This window comes from Salvia splendens, chromosome 18 (genome assembly GCF_004379255.2).
Source record: "Salvia splendens isolate huo1 chromosome 18, SspV2, whole genome shotgun sequence".
Lineage (NCBI taxonomy): Eukaryota > Viridiplantae > Streptophyta > Magnoliopsida > Lamiales > Lamiaceae > Salvia > Salvia splendens.
This window is the reverse complement of record NC_056049.1, coordinates 5,096,949-5,114,143: the sequence shown is the minus strand read 5'-3', so window position 1 is coordinate 5,114,143 and position 17,195 is coordinate 5,096,949. Positions and strand designations below refer to the sequence as shown.

The window sequence follows — 17,195 nt, the reverse complement described above, 5'->3', positions numbered from 1 at the left end:
CATAGTTGCTGACTTGATCAGTTCAACATCCGACTTGATCAGTTGCGTTGACCTTGTCCTGCTAACTAGAATGCATTAGCAATCACTAAAAAGTCAACCTTCAATATACATTAATTTATTTACAACTTATACCATTATGACCCATCATTACAACTCATTAAACACTAATGATAATGTATGTGGGTCCCACTATCTATTTGCACTACTTTAACTACCATTCTCATCTCTCTGTTGCTACATCCGGGCGGGTGACTTTAGGCTACCAAAATCCACTCGGGCAGGTGGCTGCCCGAAGGAACGATTGAAACAGCAAATTCCACCCGGCTGGGTGGCTTTCGGCCACCAAATTCCACCTGGGCGGGTGGCTACCCGAAAGCATGGTTGAAACAACAAATTCCACCCGGACGGGTAGCTTTCGGCCACCAAATTCCACCCAGGCGGGTTGTCACACCCCAACTCCTCTGACGTATATATTTATAATAAACAAATACATATTAAAGTAAAGAAAAACTATAAATCATTTCACCATTCAAAATACTATAATTACAAAATCCATCATTTACTATGCTTATTTACAAATATTCTAAACCCGCATAAATAATTGGCATCAAATATCATAAGCAATTTAAGATCCATATGCATATGTCTCTATGTCCAGTTTATTATTTTGTGACAAATCAAGCCTGGTATCTGCCCGGGATTTCCAATATGCCAATATGATTTGACCCGAAGGTCCCAATATGATTCAACCCGAAGGTCCCACTGTGATTTGACCCGTAGGTCCTAATATGATTAACCCGAAGGTCTCACTGTGATTGACCTGAAGGTCCCAATATATCCATTGTGATTTTAGATTCAGGGCAAAACCGTCACAGATCTTCTTTAATCATATGATTCATGTACTTTCAATACCATAGGTAAAACATATCAAATTCTATCAACTACATATCCATATTATATTTCATCAAATAATTCTAATACTATAAATAAATATATCTATCGCACAAATCACATGTCCAAATCATTTTGCACCATCAATATCAAACACATACATGATAATCAACAAATAAATCTAATTGAACTCCTGATTTCGTGTTACATCTCTCGATCATACACTCAAACTATGAATCTATTTCTTTCTGAATTCTATATTCTCTTCTCTCCGTCAACTTTCTTTTTCTTTTCTTTTCTTTTCTTTTCTTTTTATTTTTCCTCCTTTCCCTTTCTCACTTCCCCCTCTTCCTCCAATGATACTACAGTACTATATAAGTATATTCATTAAAAGAGGCGGTTTCTCTTAGACACTTATCTATGATTTACTACTACATTTCTTTACATCACAACACGTGTATCATTATGGTCACCCAACTTTTTCTAATATTTCAGCTTGAGAAATGTCATGACACGATAATTAAGATACCTTGCTAGAGCATGAAAATGTTGATCATTTATCATATATATATATATGAATACTCCTTAAATTATATAGTGTCACACGTATATCCAACATATGGAATTATGGCATGTTGTATAATTACAATTCTTAGAAATGAAAATAAAAGTAAGGTACTCTAATATGAAAACAACTCATGATTTTGAAAGACACGTGTCTCTTCTAATACATGTCAAATATTAATAATCACATAGCTAATTATTAGTCATTTTAATTTATTTACATATTTTCGATTTTTACATGTATATATATAACTTCTTGTAATAATGGGGATGCTTTTTTCCAGTTTTTATACTTACACACGTATAAAAGTACATAAATATATATACATAATTTTATGAAAGTGTCTATTCATATATAGATGTTTATATTGACATTTTACTCTATAAAATATCACTATAAGTCTTATTTATAAGAAATGACTTTTCAGTTTAATTTCATTTAAATTTATCAATTATCACCTCAATACTCAAACGGTATTTCATTAAGTCGGGGATGTTACACGGGTGATGCCCGCAGAGACTAGATTTTGTGGGCATTTTTCTTGGAATTTGGGCCAAAGCTATATATAGCACATCCTCTCATTTTGTAGTTGATTGATTGATGAATTAAGATATCTTCTTTGTGAATTCTTCTTTGAGGATGGTATCCAATTCCTTCATTGAAGATAGCTTGTTTCTTTCCTAGATAGATTCAAGTAAAGGTATGCATATTAATGGAAGTGTATCAATTGACTAGTGGAGCCAAGGGATGACTGGAGTTGATGAAAGTTGTCTAGAGTTGTTTCCATGTTTTTTGGTCAAGGTCCAATGGTTATAATTATAATCTCTCATCTTATACGCATCATTTCATTTCTTATCTTCCATGATTTTCTATTTTGGATTTAGTTTTTGTGGCTAGATCCACCCTATCTTTGTTTCAATTTGTATTTTGTTGGTGGATCTACACTTGTGGCATTATCTTGGATAATTTTATGGATCTAAACAATCAAAATTCTTATCACTCCCCTTTCTTGCAATTAACATTTATATTGGCTTAAGCCTCAACCATGTTATTTTTTAATTTTTCTTTTTTCTATTATGATGTCAAATTCATTCAAATTTGATGTAAATTGTTATGTAATTGCCTTTGTTAATAATCTAAGCTACCTAAACAAATATAATTTGTAATAAAATTTTGAACATAATTTCTATTGATTTTTTTTCTAGGTCCGTTCCTGCGTGGATCTATATTAGTTCAACATGGATGTGTATATTATTTCAAAATAAATCTGTATTTCATTCAACATGGATATGTATGAATATGTATTTTCAGGCTTGTTAAAACTCTTAAGTGTCGATTTCAGTTTATGGGCCCATAAAATATTATACTCAAAAATAGTAGTATACGTATATGTTTTGATATGATGCGAGGAAATTGTTTCTCATATATAATTAGGAGTCAAATATAGATACCAAGGATCCGTGGCGCAATGGTAGCGCGTCTGACTCCAGATCAGAAGGTTGCGTGTTCGATTCACGTCGGGTTCAAATCTCCCGATTTCAGATCCTAAATTTTTTAGCATTTCCTCAAGGAAAAATAAAATCCCATTTTCAACACCTATAGCAAAAAAAATGTAGGTTTTGACGAACATTTCCTCAAGGAAAAATAAAATCCCATTTTCAACACCTATAGCAAAAAAAATGTAGGTTTTGACGAACATTTCCTCAAGGAAAAATAAAATCCCATTTTCAACACCTATAGCAAAAAAAAATGTAGGTTTTGAGGAACATTTAGGTTATGGGATTGCGATTTCAGAGAAAATAATGAAACTAGTGAATTAAATACGACTACTTGACTCTAGCCGTTGAACATAAGCGCCTGCATTAATAAATTAACAAAGATGAATGAAATTATAAAATAAATTCAAAATTAGAAAGAATTCACAGCTTCACAATATTATTTCCCCAACACTTAATGTCATTTTATAGAACATGTCACGTAAGTCGCCCGGACGAGCTTGTGTATTGGCGGATTATCGAGCAGCCTACAGATATGGTTGAGGTTGAGGTTGAGGTGACACAAAATGAGATCTAATGAACCAGTCATGCACGTTGCACGGACGTTGCAGCCTATAGATGTGGCGGATTATCGAGCAGCTTATGGAGGATTTGGTTATTTATTGGTCTGGGCACGCACGTTGCACGGACGCTACACGTACTTGTACATTTATGTAATGCATTGGCATGAGATGAGAGGGTAGGAAATCGCTATCGCGTAATGTTGAAGCGATGGTTTGTAGGAATGGATGAAATATGCATCGACCTAAAGGGAAAGAAGTTAAGTGGGATTGGAACAGTTGAGGCTGTATCCATGGCCCACATATACTCAGAAGGAAGCAAAGAAGGAGGAAGTCAAGGAAGAAGAAAAAAAGGAAGAGCCTAAAAAGAAGAAGAAGAAGAAAATGTGAATCGGACTCCAGACTCGCATCTCGTAGTGGCATATCTTGATCTCAAAGCAAGCACCAACTTTGATAACACCATCCTTAGGATCTAATTACGCGATAGCGATTTCCTACCCTCTCATCTCATGGCAATGCATTACATAAATGTACAAGTACGTGTAGCGTCCGTGCAACGTGCGTGCCCAGACCAATAAATTGACATTGAGACCACCAAGAATGTCCTTATACATTTCAAGTGTCGAAAGCTTACTTCTAGTGAGGGATCAGTCAGTGTGTGCTTGGAGCCAGAAGAGCTTCGCCGCGTCTCCACCATGGCTTCTGATCTTACAATTGAACGAATACAAACCTTAAAAATCAAGAATTTCAGTCGAGAATTTAAAGAAAATCCTCTCTCCACCAAGACAAAAAATACTACTACTACTACTAGTATATTATGTGCAAGTTTTGACAGAAAGAGCAAGAAATCTCCTTAGCAAATATATGTATGTGTGCTCGTCTCAAGACCTATAAAATTGAACTGAAAATATTCCAAGACACAAATTGAATCACTCTCTCTGTAACAGCGACTGTTGGGGATTTATGGGCTGCAGGTCGACACACAAAGCATAAAAGGCTCTCTCTCATCTCATGGGCTTGAGGTGAATCAATCTCTCACTGACACTCCCACTCTAGTTATCAGTTATGCATTAGTATTTTTATAAGGGGCGGAGGGATTCATCAATTTTTATTGCTAATTTGACTATATAAGGATATCAATAAGTAGGAAACTATATAAAACAACATTTCAATTGCAAATCAATACATTTATTACTTTATTAGTACACCCTTATAAGGAAAATAAATCTTTATTACTAATACACCTTGCATGAATAATAACAATACAAACATTATTGTTAGAAAATAATGTAACATAATAATCAAACAACCATCATACATCGAACAAGTTGGCAGTTACAGCAAAATATATCTCAATTCCCTTTCTTAGTCCACTTGGCTTGCAACGGCGGAATGCTCTGTTCGTTCTTGAAGAAATTGGTCGGATCAACAATTGTTTTCACCCGAACAAGACGATCAAAATTATCCTTGTAATATGGCTTCCCCCAAATGCTTGCTTGTGCGTAACTTGTCTTCCCATTAGGTTTATTCACTCCAATATCGAGATCTCTGTAGTTGTAGTACGCTTCCCTGGGTGAGCTCGAGACATAAGGAGTCATGTATTGATAATACCTGCGGCTCCAGCTTATGTATCTGTCCGCGTCCGCAGCCTCAGAGTTTTGCCAGTAAGTCAAGCCGGCAAGTTTGTAGAGTGCACCGGCTCTGTGAGGAAATGGAGTTTCCGATTCTGATATTTCATCCATTCTTCCACCATACGGCACCATGTAGTATATCGTCTCGTCTGCTTCTGGTTCACGCAACATAGTCACCATGCCTTCAATCGCGTCCAGAGGAATGGGCGTCCGTACATAATCCGACTTGGCTTTGAGCTGCCTCAGACCGGCCTGAGTCCGGTTGAGCAAAGTATCAAGTGGAGTTATTGGCATTTGGTTGCTAAATAAGGTGGATTCGATCCAGCTCATTTCTGTGCAGTCTTCTCTCACTAGCCCTAACTCGGGGAAGATTTCTTGCATGTATGAAACTAATCTGTCGGCGCCGCCTAGGAATACTGAGAAGAAGTTAACTTGGACCGTGGAGTTCACCCTGAATACGATAACTCCTACGAACAAATCTTTGTCCGCTTGAGGAGCCACATATTGCCAGCGATGCCACAGTGCAGCGCCATTCTGTTCTTCCACATTCCTCGTGATTGAGAAAACAGTGACAGTTTCTGGAACATCCACCAGTTGGACCTTCCAGGCAGTGATCACCACACCAAAGTTGGCACCTCCGCCGCCTCTGATGGCCCAGAAAAGATCCTCTCCCATTGATTTTCTGTCGAGAATTCTGCCATTAGCGTCGATTATTCTTGCATCGATGACGTTGTCTCCAGCGAGGCCGTATTTTCTCAGCAGTGTGCCGTAGCCTCCTCCACTGTAGTGGCCACCGACACCGACAGTAGTGCAAATAGCCCCGGGAAACCCTAAAGTGGAGCTCTTTTCCGCAATCTTGTAGTATACGATTCCCGTTGTCGCACCGGTCTCAATCCATGCCGTTTTCGCATCCACGTCGACGGTAACTTCGCTGAGATTGATCAAATCAATGACCACGAACGGGACATGAGAGACATAAGACAGTCCCTCCATGTCATGGCCACCGCTCCGTGTCCTGATTTCCAGACCACTTTTCTTGGCGCAGCGTACGACAGGCGGGATCTGGGAATCGTGTTCTGGGGTTATGATCACTTGCGGTTTAGGAGTGGATTCCGACGCGAATCTAGGGTTTCGGATGGAGAATTGGAGGATGGAAGTGTAAGATGAGTTTGTATGAGTGTAGACTTCATTTGAAATGGAGGAGTAGTTTTCATGGTTTATGATTATGAAAATATGAGTTTGTGATTGTGTTGTTTGAGAAGCATGCATTGTAACCTATTTATAGGAACATTAAGTTTGAAATAATTCCATATAGCACATTGAAAGTCAACCGTCTCAATGGCTGCTTTATATGAAATTTTTTACTCTTAGAGGAAATATAAGAGTATTTTGATTAATTATAAAAAAAATTCCTTGTAATTGAGAGTTCAATTCTGAGTCCCTTGCCAATGAAGGTGCTCTCTTCTTGGTATGCTTAATTAATTAAGTAAATTGAATGGCCAAATTCAAGTTGCTGAATAATTTTAGATAAGTTTAATACCAATTCCAAGTCATGCTGATTCAATGATAGGTTTGACTTTACAATATTCACATCCACGGTGTTCGACTATCCGAGATTGATTGAATTTATTCAAGATTATTTTTGTCATAGCGATTACACCAACTAAGGTTGTGATTAGCGTTGTGAGTGGATTCCTACGACAAACTCTAATTAGCTCCTTCGTTATCAAGGAATTAAATTTGCGAAATTAGAATTGCGGCTTTCAATTCAAAATTCAAAATTGGTATTACAAATATTTGGATTTGGTTATGATATTCAATCTCGTGAATTTAATTATTAAATTTAACCATTCAAATAAAGTATAAGATTTTAATCCTGCGCAATATGATTTAGATCAAAACAAGTTCTACATGCTGTTGATAAAAATAAAAATGTTTTCCACTAATTGAACAAACAGAAATATTGTCAACCTGAGCGATGTTAAAATGTGAGAGAACCTAGATTAAAGTTATGACTTGACTTGGTTCATGAAATAGAAAAGAGCAACCTTGACTTCGTCATAAATTTAATACTATCTCCAAATAATTAAGTGGAGTAAGAATGAAAAAGGTATCTCTTTATTTACACATTTAAAAGTCAATTACACTTTGATCGTGTTCATTCAAAAGACGCTGTTTCCTTTTAACATTTTAAATCCGTGTTATTTATGAGTATTTTCTAATTGTCAAATGTCAATGGTTGAGTATATCCTAATAGGACATATAATACCTTTTAGAACTTACATTTTATATTTTGTTAATTACTACTCCCTCCGTCCCCAAAGAATATGCACTTTGAGGTCGGCACGAGTTTTAATGTAAAATTGGTAAAATAAGTGCGAGGTAGAGAGAAAAGTAAAAGAAGTATTGTTAGTGGAGAATGAGTCTCACCTCATTAGAGAGAAAAGACTTTCCAAAATTAGAAAGTGCATATTCTTGTGGGACGAACTAAAAAATAAAGAGTGCACATTATTAAGGGACAGAGAGAGTATTAGGTTCTAAATATACATTAGTAGAATGTAAAGCTTTTTTAATCTTCAATTTTCAATAGTAAATATTACTGAGATCGAGTTTATTGTCTAATAAAAAAGTTTAAAATAGAAATTATTAATGGGAATGAATTAATAAAATAGTGAAACTAATACGAGTATATCTTCGGAAATATCTCCCATATCTCTATTATTATATTATCATATATTTTCCATATATTTGTTGTCTTGTTCACTAAGTTAGGTTATTAGTAGGATTATTATATATAGGAACTATTGTTATCTTTTGCAATCCATCAATGAAATCATAATTATTGTTTTCTATCTTTATTTAGTTTTTCCATCTTTATTTAGTTTTTCCGTTTAGAAATTTCGATGGCCGACAGAGCACGGTTTCTCTGCGACATTCTCTATCTTTTTCACTTGATAAGGGTTTTTACCATTATCAACTGGTGCTTTCATCGCGATCTCACCATGACTTCCAACGATGAAATCTATCTATCTTACCTATGTGACCAGATATTGGTTGCCTGCAACAGAATACACAAGAAGCTCGACAAGTATGACGAGTTTCTCTCGTCGAATACAACCCTGGTGATTTCCTACCACGAACAACCTTCTTGGCATGTTGCAACTGAGACCTCCACCAGACCCGCCTAACGGACAGTAGTGGAACTACGTCCAGCCCGGTCCGGGCCAGCAAGTCTAGGGGTGTGCATTCGGGTTTCGGTTCGATTTTTCACCCAAACCGAACCGAAACCGAAAAACCTAATTTAGGCTAAAATCAAAACCGAACCGAAACCAAAAACCGAAAAAACCGAAAACCGAACTTAAAAACCCGAATTAAATCGAAAAACCGAAATTTTATGCAATTTTAAAAAGCCTAAAAACTTAAAATCGAAAATAACACAAAAAATCATAGTAACATAAATAACATCCACCAAAACATAATAAAAAATAAAGTTTCATGATATCTAATTAATTTACAACATATTATAATAAATTAACAATGTAAATCCATTCCCAAGTCTTCAATCTTCTTCGTTCCACGGGATGAGCTTTGGCCATATCTTTTGGCCATAATTTTTATCATAAGCTTTGAATCAACTTTGTAAAATCTGAAATATAAAATAATGCCATAAGTTATGTACAATGAAGCATAGAATATATGAATGTATAAGGAAACTGGAAATGCTACTAACAGTAGATAGGTTGAGAAAATAAGAATAAAAAAATTGAATCTGGTGCAGCAGATCTGGATGATTAAGGGAGCATCCAATTTTTAAATATCATAACACTTAATTTAAGCATATGAATTCAGCTTCAATACTTGCAACATTCATTTTTAAATATCAAAGTTTATCTGTCTTATCTTCTTTTATGGTTCCTAAAAGAACAGATCCAAATATTTATCGTCTGAAGAACACATTAATGCCTAAACACAATAACATTAGAAGTATTTTAATTTTGAACACTAATTTGAGAGCTGTTAAGAAATAGATAAGTTTTAGATTTTACCTTCTTCTGAAGACAGCGTGGATGGCTGGAGCACGACCAAAGGCGGCGCGGATGGCTGAACCACAGCTGCACTGCTGGAGGGCGCAGATGGCGTGGATGGATGGAGACGATGGGTTGGAACAGAGATAGGCGACGGGTAGGAGGCTTAGAGCTCGTGAGATTTAGCCTTTAGGGTTAGAGACTTAGAGTGGAAACCGGAGTTGAGAGTGGAGGAAGAGAGATAGAGAATTGAGAATGGAGGTGGAGAAATTGAGAATGGAGGCGGAGAGGCAGATTGGGAATGGATGCAGAAATTTTTTTAGGGTTAGAGTTAAATATATATTTTATTATATTTATATTAAATAAATTCGGTTATTCGGTTTTTTTCTTCGCCCGAACCGAACTGAAAAACCGAAATTTTTATATTTTCAAAACCGAAAAACCGAAATAACCGAACTGAATTTCAAAATTTTAGTTTGGTTCGGTTCGGATATTCGGTTTCTGGTTTTTGTGCTCACCCCTAAGCAAGTCCCGACCTATGGTCTCGTGTCGGCGTATGATCCTGAGCTTTACCGTCATCAGTTCAACCCTTCCACAGCCCCACAGCCGCCCTACACCTACACGGATTCGTACGCGCTGCTGCGAAGTCCTTATGCCGGACCTCAGAATCTACCGCTGCCTCCATACAAGCCGGACAGAGACCAATTGCACCACGGCCACCAACCCATCGCCTATCAATAGCCACCGCTGACAGCAGCTGCCGCCGCAAACCTACCCCACCAAAACTACCAACCCGTTGGACAGCAACGCTGCACCGGAAAGCCACCACTCGGCTGGCCACAGCCACCCCTGCAACACTCACCGTCCTGCTGGTGTCCACCGATAGCCACGGCGCTGCCCACTGCTGTTGTCCCGGTCTCAACCCCTGCCAATGGGTTTGTTGAAATCCAACATTTGCCGCATCCGCCGCAGCATGCCCAATTTCAGATTTTTGTTGAGAGCTCATTATTTCAGATTTGTGATACTGCGAGGATTAGTTATGCATTCACCTCCAATTGGGGGATTTTGGAAGGAAGATCATCCGAACGAGAATGAGCTTCTCTTGGTGCAGGATTTCTTTGGATACACTGAGGATGTTGTTACTGAAGGTGCTGCTGACGATACTTACATCAAAATGGGCCCAGAGAAGGACAACAATGAGTTTATTGAGAAAGACATAGACTCGCCCCAGAACGACACTTTTTCTGGAAACAGAGAGATTTTTGCTGGTCAAGTTGCATCTGGTGATGTTGATTTTGGAAAGTCTTATGAAAGGATTGGTGGTTATGGAGGGCCTCGTGGGTCTTTCCGATGTGGTTTCAGCAACGGAGATGAAGGAGAAGGAGATCACCCCCGGAGGCCGCTGGATCGCCGTAGCAGAATTGGATGCGATTACAAGTCAAAGAGGGAAGGAGCCGGCCGTGGAACCTGTGGTACTTGGACTGATGAGATGGTCAATGTGGTCGGAGAGATCTCATGCTCGTTTTCCTAAACTTCTGATAAAACCGATCGACGCAGTAAAGTTGCAAGTTCGAGTTCTTTCTGCAGTCTGCACTATACTTCATGGCGATTAGGTCGACACCCCCTCTACTTGGAGTCTACGGATTATACATGGGATCCATCCCGGAAAGAGTAGGACAGTTTTTGAGTCATGGCTTGCAAGCTGGCATCTCCGAAGTGACCAAGATCGCCTTGTTAAACGTCGCACATTCAATTTCAGAATTACAGGTAGAATCCGTGGAGTCGCTCATGGGGACTTTTCTGGGAACTACGAAAATTGGGTGTGAGGTGCTGATGCAACGGTGGCAGACGGGTCAGTTAACTCCTTACACAGCTTCTAGCATCATCCGACAAATGTATAACACTATATGGAATGGATGGAATGGTGAGTGCTTTTTGTATGCGCATAACAGTGGAAAACTCATCAAGGTGGGGTTAAATGGTGTTGCTTTGGCTCCTAATCAGCGACCATGCATATTTTTATCGAGGAAGGGACCCTGCCCAGCTTCGATTATCGACTCTCTTCGTTGGTTCATGGTTTCCACCTTGAGGACAAGGTGGATTTCAACCATGGGGGAATTGATACGATTCCCATATCTTTTCCATATCTTGATTTGATTTGTATCCCACATATTATAAATATGTGTGGAGTCTCTCATATTGTTCATATCAAGAAATATCAATTCAGTTTATCTTTTATCGTTCATTTATCTTTTATTGTTGTTTTATCTTTTCTTGCAAGTTTTCTCCTACGCTCAAATCCTAGTTGAACGATAATTTGGCTGCTCGACGGGACCAATCCCGCGAACGATCCAATATCTTCATCGCGAACCCTCGCAGCTATCTCTCGATAGAAACTAACAAATATTTGTCAAAATAGTTTATTGAGAGATATCAAAAACTGCAACCTCCTGCACTTAAGAAAGAGATTTGAAGTAATCCACAGCGTTGTTACAAAAATTGTCTCATGTATTATTTATGGCCTTATGGGTCTCACAACACTTACATATATCTCATCTATACATCTATACATAAAAGGCGAGTTTTGCCCTTCTTTTAAAATATTTATAAGTTTTGGTGTTATTTTGCATCTATACATAAAAGGCGAGTTTTGCCCTTCTTTTGAAATATTTATAAGTTTTGGTGTGAATATGGATATTTATGAAATAATTGGTATAAATTGAGCCGTTACATGCATTTTTGGAGTAATTGGTATAAGTTAAGCCGTTATCCTTGATTGCAAAATTATTTATTGATTAATGGATATCTAAATTTTGCAGATATTATATTCAAATGTCAAATAAATTATAAAACATATTAAGATCAGCAATAAGTTGTGCATATTATAATGATTATATTGTTAACTATAGTAAATGCTATCTACAATTATTTATATTCTATTTGTTATAAATTAATTTAAAAAATTGATTGGTGGAGTCATGGCTTTATAAGAAATGTTTTTTTTATAAAATGAAATGTATATTTTTAATTGTTTTTCTTTTATTTCTATAGACATGGATGCTGCAATGAAATGTTCTATAAGTAACGGTAAAAATAATTATGTACATTAATTCTTGGTGATTGGATGCTGCAATGAAAAACGTTTCTCATAAAGCCTTAGACTCCATTAATCATTTTTGAAATCAATTATTCAGTTTTTAACTTACTTATCATAATTAACGTGTGAATTTTTAAGTTTTTTGAAGAATAGTAAACTACAAAAATGCAAGATTTTAATATGAATATTTACTTTATATAAACGTAAAGTAACGGTCAAATAATTTATGGCTACTAATTGGTAGGTTTCAAATATTTTGTTTTATATTTTTTATCTATAAATATAATATGTCATTTGCATTTACTTCTTGCTTTCCCCATTGCATAAAAGATCGGTAGAATTCTTACTCTTTTACTAGTTAATTAACAAAGAACCATTTAATGGACTCATTAACAAAGAAACATTTCCTTCCTACTTCATAGTTCATACAAGCCATAGTTGAGAGGCGGCGATGCTCATTTGGCTCGACCTGCTCTGCTCAAACGCCAAGCAATCCTGGACCTGACCACAAAGTAAAATACTTGGGAACTCTGAACTAAGCTTCCGAGACTTGAAATGTATGTTCAATCCGCTGCCCGAGCGTGTGCAATGCAGTCTCAAAGTTAGACTCACTGACAGTTAAAATGTCGTGCTGCCGCAACTCACCAACTAGGCACATGGGTGAGATATATTTCTCATCTTTACTTTTTGTTTAATTGAGAAAAAATTATACCTGCTAGTGCAATGAAGGACCAATATATATTATCAATTTATTGGTCTGGGCATGCACGTTGCACGGACGTTACACGTGTACATATATAGAACAATGTAGCAACATTGAAAGCGTTAGTATATAGAGGTAGTTAAGATAGCATTATACCTCAAATTAAAGACTCTCCAAAAGCATTAATTCAAAGAAACCAGCGTATTGCAAATCTGAAAGTTGCATTAATTCTGGGATATATGTGAAGAATCTAATAGGAGAGTTATATATATATATGTCTTCTTAGTCGAAGCATGCTTTCCTACATCTTACACGAATACAAATCTATTTGTCTAGTGAAGACACCTTGCAAGAAGCTTGATTCCATGCTCGATCATCTTTGCTTCACCCATACATCACAGTTCTATTCTCTAAGCACCTTAAATTAGGCAGCGGTATGAGCATTCAATGCCACAAGCTCGAGCTCCTCTATCACGTTAACTGCAACTTCGCTCGTCAAGGATGGTGTTATCAAAGTTGCTGCTTCCTTTGAGATCAAGATATGCCACTACGAGATGCGAGTCTGGAGTCCGATTCACATTTTCTTCTTCTTCTTCTTCTTCTTTTTAGGCTCTTCCTTTTTTTCTTCTTCCTTGACTTCCTCCTTCTTTGCTTCCTTCTGAGTATATGTGGGCCATGGATACAGCCTCAACTGTTCCAATCCCACTTAACTTCTTTCCCTTTAGGTCGATCAATATTTCATCCATTCCTACAAACCATCGCTTCAACATTACGCGATAGCGATTTCCTACCCTCTCATCTCATGCCAATGCATTACATAAATGTACAAGTACGTGTAGCGTCCGTGCAACGTGCGTGCCCAGACCAATAAATTGACAGTGAGACCACCAAGAATGTCCTTATTGCTTCGTCATACATACATTTCAAGTGTCTGTAGCTTACTTCAGGTGAGGGATCAGTCAGTGTGTGCTTGGAGCCAGAAGAGCTTCGCCGAGTCTCCACCATGGCTTCTGATCTAACAATTGAACGTATTCAAAATAACCAAATATATAAAACAAAATAAACTTTTAAAATAGAATCCATATATAGTGTTAAGTGAAATGTAGAAATGATGCATGCAGTGTAAGTGCACATAATCGTGCAAGTGAAATGCGAAGATAGTGCTAATGTATGAGAGCAAGCCATCTCTTGTACCAACATAACTCCATGTATAATTTTTTTCTCAATTTAAAAAGTTAAAGATGAGAAATTTATATTCCACACATGTGCCTAGACCCTAGTTGGTGAGTTACGGCGGCACGACTTTTTCTTCACGTTAAAAGTATCACAAGGCGTGAATCGCGAGAGTGATTGAATTAATTAATAAATTGATTCCGCGTGCCACGTGTAATTGATTGTTTCTAATTTTAAACTTATTTCAATTATTTTTTTTGAGTTAATGTTCGATTCAGTTACTATAAGAAACAAATTAAGTAAAATATTCGACCGCATTTGCTTATTAGTAAATGAGTGTATGACGTCGAAAACACCTTCTAACAAGGTGTTAAGGGGTTTTCCCTTAACGAGGCCGGCGGCGATGCTCGGCGGCCTAGATCAACTCCGGCGCCCAACGTAGGGTCGGCGGAAAGTAGGTTCGAACTGTGCGTGGGCAGTTTCCCGTCGGGCAGTTGGTTCCTAGGGTTTGTAACTTGAGAATCAAGATATTTGGGCAAAAGATAATTCTTATTCATGTCTTGAGTTTGTGAACAAGCGCCATATTTATAAGACTAAGGGCCCTAGGGTTGGTTCGACTCCTAATTCATCTCGGGAAAGAACCAACAAAGAAAACCCAAAACGGAGCTTATAATTACGCTCGACACTTAAAGCAAAATAAATAATAAAATACTAATATCCAAAAAGAAATAATAAAAAAATAAAAGAGTTAGTTAAGATACTTCGGCTTCCGGCTGTTCCTCCCCTGCATCTTGCACTTCGGCTTCTTGACTAGCTGGCTGTTGTTGTATCGTATCACAAGGCTCACAAGAGAGTTAGTTAAGATAGCATATTACACCAAACTTTGCTTCCTCCAATAGTCAGCACTCCATATAAAATTATATACCAATGATATTTGGTATGTTTGTTGATAGGGAAGAGTTGTAGGATAAGGTGGAGAAGCAGGGACTTGATAAGAAACCGTTCAGTGTAGAAGAAAAGCGAAGGCTTCCTTCTCCTCCTTCTTCTTCTTCTTCCAAGTGATGAACATATATAACTCTCCCATTAGCTTCTTCACATATCCCAGATTAATGCTATTTTGAAATTTGTAATACATTTGGTTTCTTTGAGTTAATGCTTTTGGGGAGTCTTAAATTGGATTTTGAGGTATAATGCTATCTTAACTAACTGTGCATTATTATATATATGTAAACGTGTACCCTCTGTGCGACGTGTGTGCCATGCCCGGACCAATAAATTGATACGTATATATACGGTTCCTCCATTGTACCAGCATAATTCTAAGGATATTTTTTTATCAATTCAAAAAAATAAAGATGAGAAATATAGCTCACCCACGTGCCTAGTTGGTGAATTGTGGCACCAAGACATTTTAGCTGTAATACATACATTTCAAGTGTCTGTCTGAAGCTTACTTCAGGTGAGGGATCAGTCAGTGCATGCTTGGAGCCAGAAGAGCTTCGCCGCGTCTCCACCATGGCTTCTTCTGATCTAACTATTGAACGAATACAAACCTTAAAAATCAAGAATTTCAATCGAGAATTTAAAGAAAATCCCCCCGTTACATAGACAAAAAAATACTACTCCTAGTATATTATGTGCAAGCTAGAGAGAGAAATAGGAAAGAAGAGACAGTGAGAGGAGATGAAAAAGTGAATAATTGCGGGAATGGATTATATATTTATAGGCAATCTCCTTTTTCAAGTTATGACTGAAAGAGCAATAAATCGATTATTTTTAGTATGACAGAAAGAGCAAGAAATCTCCTTAACAAATATATATATATATGCGTTAAGTGTAGAAATGATGCAAACAGCTGTAAGTGTTAAGAGATGAAGTAAAAAATTATGTGTGAAGCACATAATCGTGCAAGTGAAATGCGAAGATAGTGCTAATGTAGGAGAGCAAGCCATCTCTTGTACCAACATAACTCCTGGTATAAATTTTTCTTGAAAAATAAAGATGAGAAATATCCACGCATGTGCCTAGTTGGTGAGTGCAAAGTTACGGTTGCACGACTTTTTCTTCACTGTAAAAGTATAATAAGTCGTGAAAAATACTACTACTACTACTACTAATATATTAGTATGACAGAAAGAGCAAGAAATCTCCTTAACAAATATATGTATATGTGCTCGTCCGTGCGACTTGCGTGTCAAGACCTATAAAATTGAACTAAAAATTGAAGGAGAATATTGGCGGATTATCGAGCAGCCTACATATGAGGTTGAGGTTAAGGCTGAGGTGTGAGAAAATGAGATCTTAACCATTTTCCCATCTCTAATACTCATGCCAACACATTAAGCAATTTCATTTGTATGTGAAACTGGAACGCTGGGAAGTGGATTTCCTAAATATTCGCTAAGATTTATTGGTCTGGACACGCACGTTGGCTACACTTGTACATTTATGTTATGAACTGCCATCAAATGAGAGTGTAGGAAATCACTATCGCATAATCTTGAAGCTTCCTCTTTGATGGGTTAGAGTTTAGGTGATCAAGACAAAAATATGTGGCAGTTGTTTATAAATTTTTGTTATGATGATATTAATATGTAGGAATGGATGAAATCAGAGTTAACTGTGATTGGAATTGAAGAGTTGATGGCATTAATATTAGAGATGGGGCAGCGTAACTTGCTATATCGGTATATATAAATGTACACGTGCTCGTCCGTACAACATGCTGTGTCAAGACCTATAAAACGTGATTTCTAACACATTTTGTTAGATCTAGCATATTTGCTTGTCAATTGAAAAAATATGTATTCCATCTCTGTCTCTCTATGTGGAGGGGTTGAAGGAGCAGCAATTGTGGGTTGCAGCAGTCGACACACGAGGCTCTCTCGAGTTGAATACTCAATCTCATGCCCGAGCAACTGCAGCTTCAAAGTTGGAGAAGAGAAGCTAAGTTGGGGTTTTTCTAGTCATTGGTACAATTTTAAGATTAGCATTATAAGGTGGTTCAGAGAAGAGAATGTGATTTATGAGCGAATCGAAGAGTTAGACCGAGCA

At 37.2% G+C, this 17,195-nt stretch overlaps 1 protein-coding gene and 1 non-coding gene across 2 annotated transcripts; one reads left to right on the top strand and one right to left on the bottom strand.

Moving 5' to 3' along the window:
* Positions 1-2,910: 2,910 nt before the first annotated feature.
* TRNAW-CCA lies at positions 2,911-2,982 on the top strand. Its single transcript has one exon. It is a non-coding gene; the product is annotated as a tRNA-Trp (tRNA).
* A 1,882-nt stretch (positions 2,983-4,864) lies between these two features.
* Positions 4,865-6,412, bottom strand: LOC121776629 (berberine bridge enzyme-like 18). Its single transcript, XM_042173820.1, has one exon. It carries the CDS (start codon positions 6,410-6,412, stop codon positions 4,865-4,867), a length of 1,548 nt encoding a protein of 515 aa, XP_042029754.1.
* Between the last annotated feature and the right edge of the window lie 10,783 nt (positions 6,413-17,195).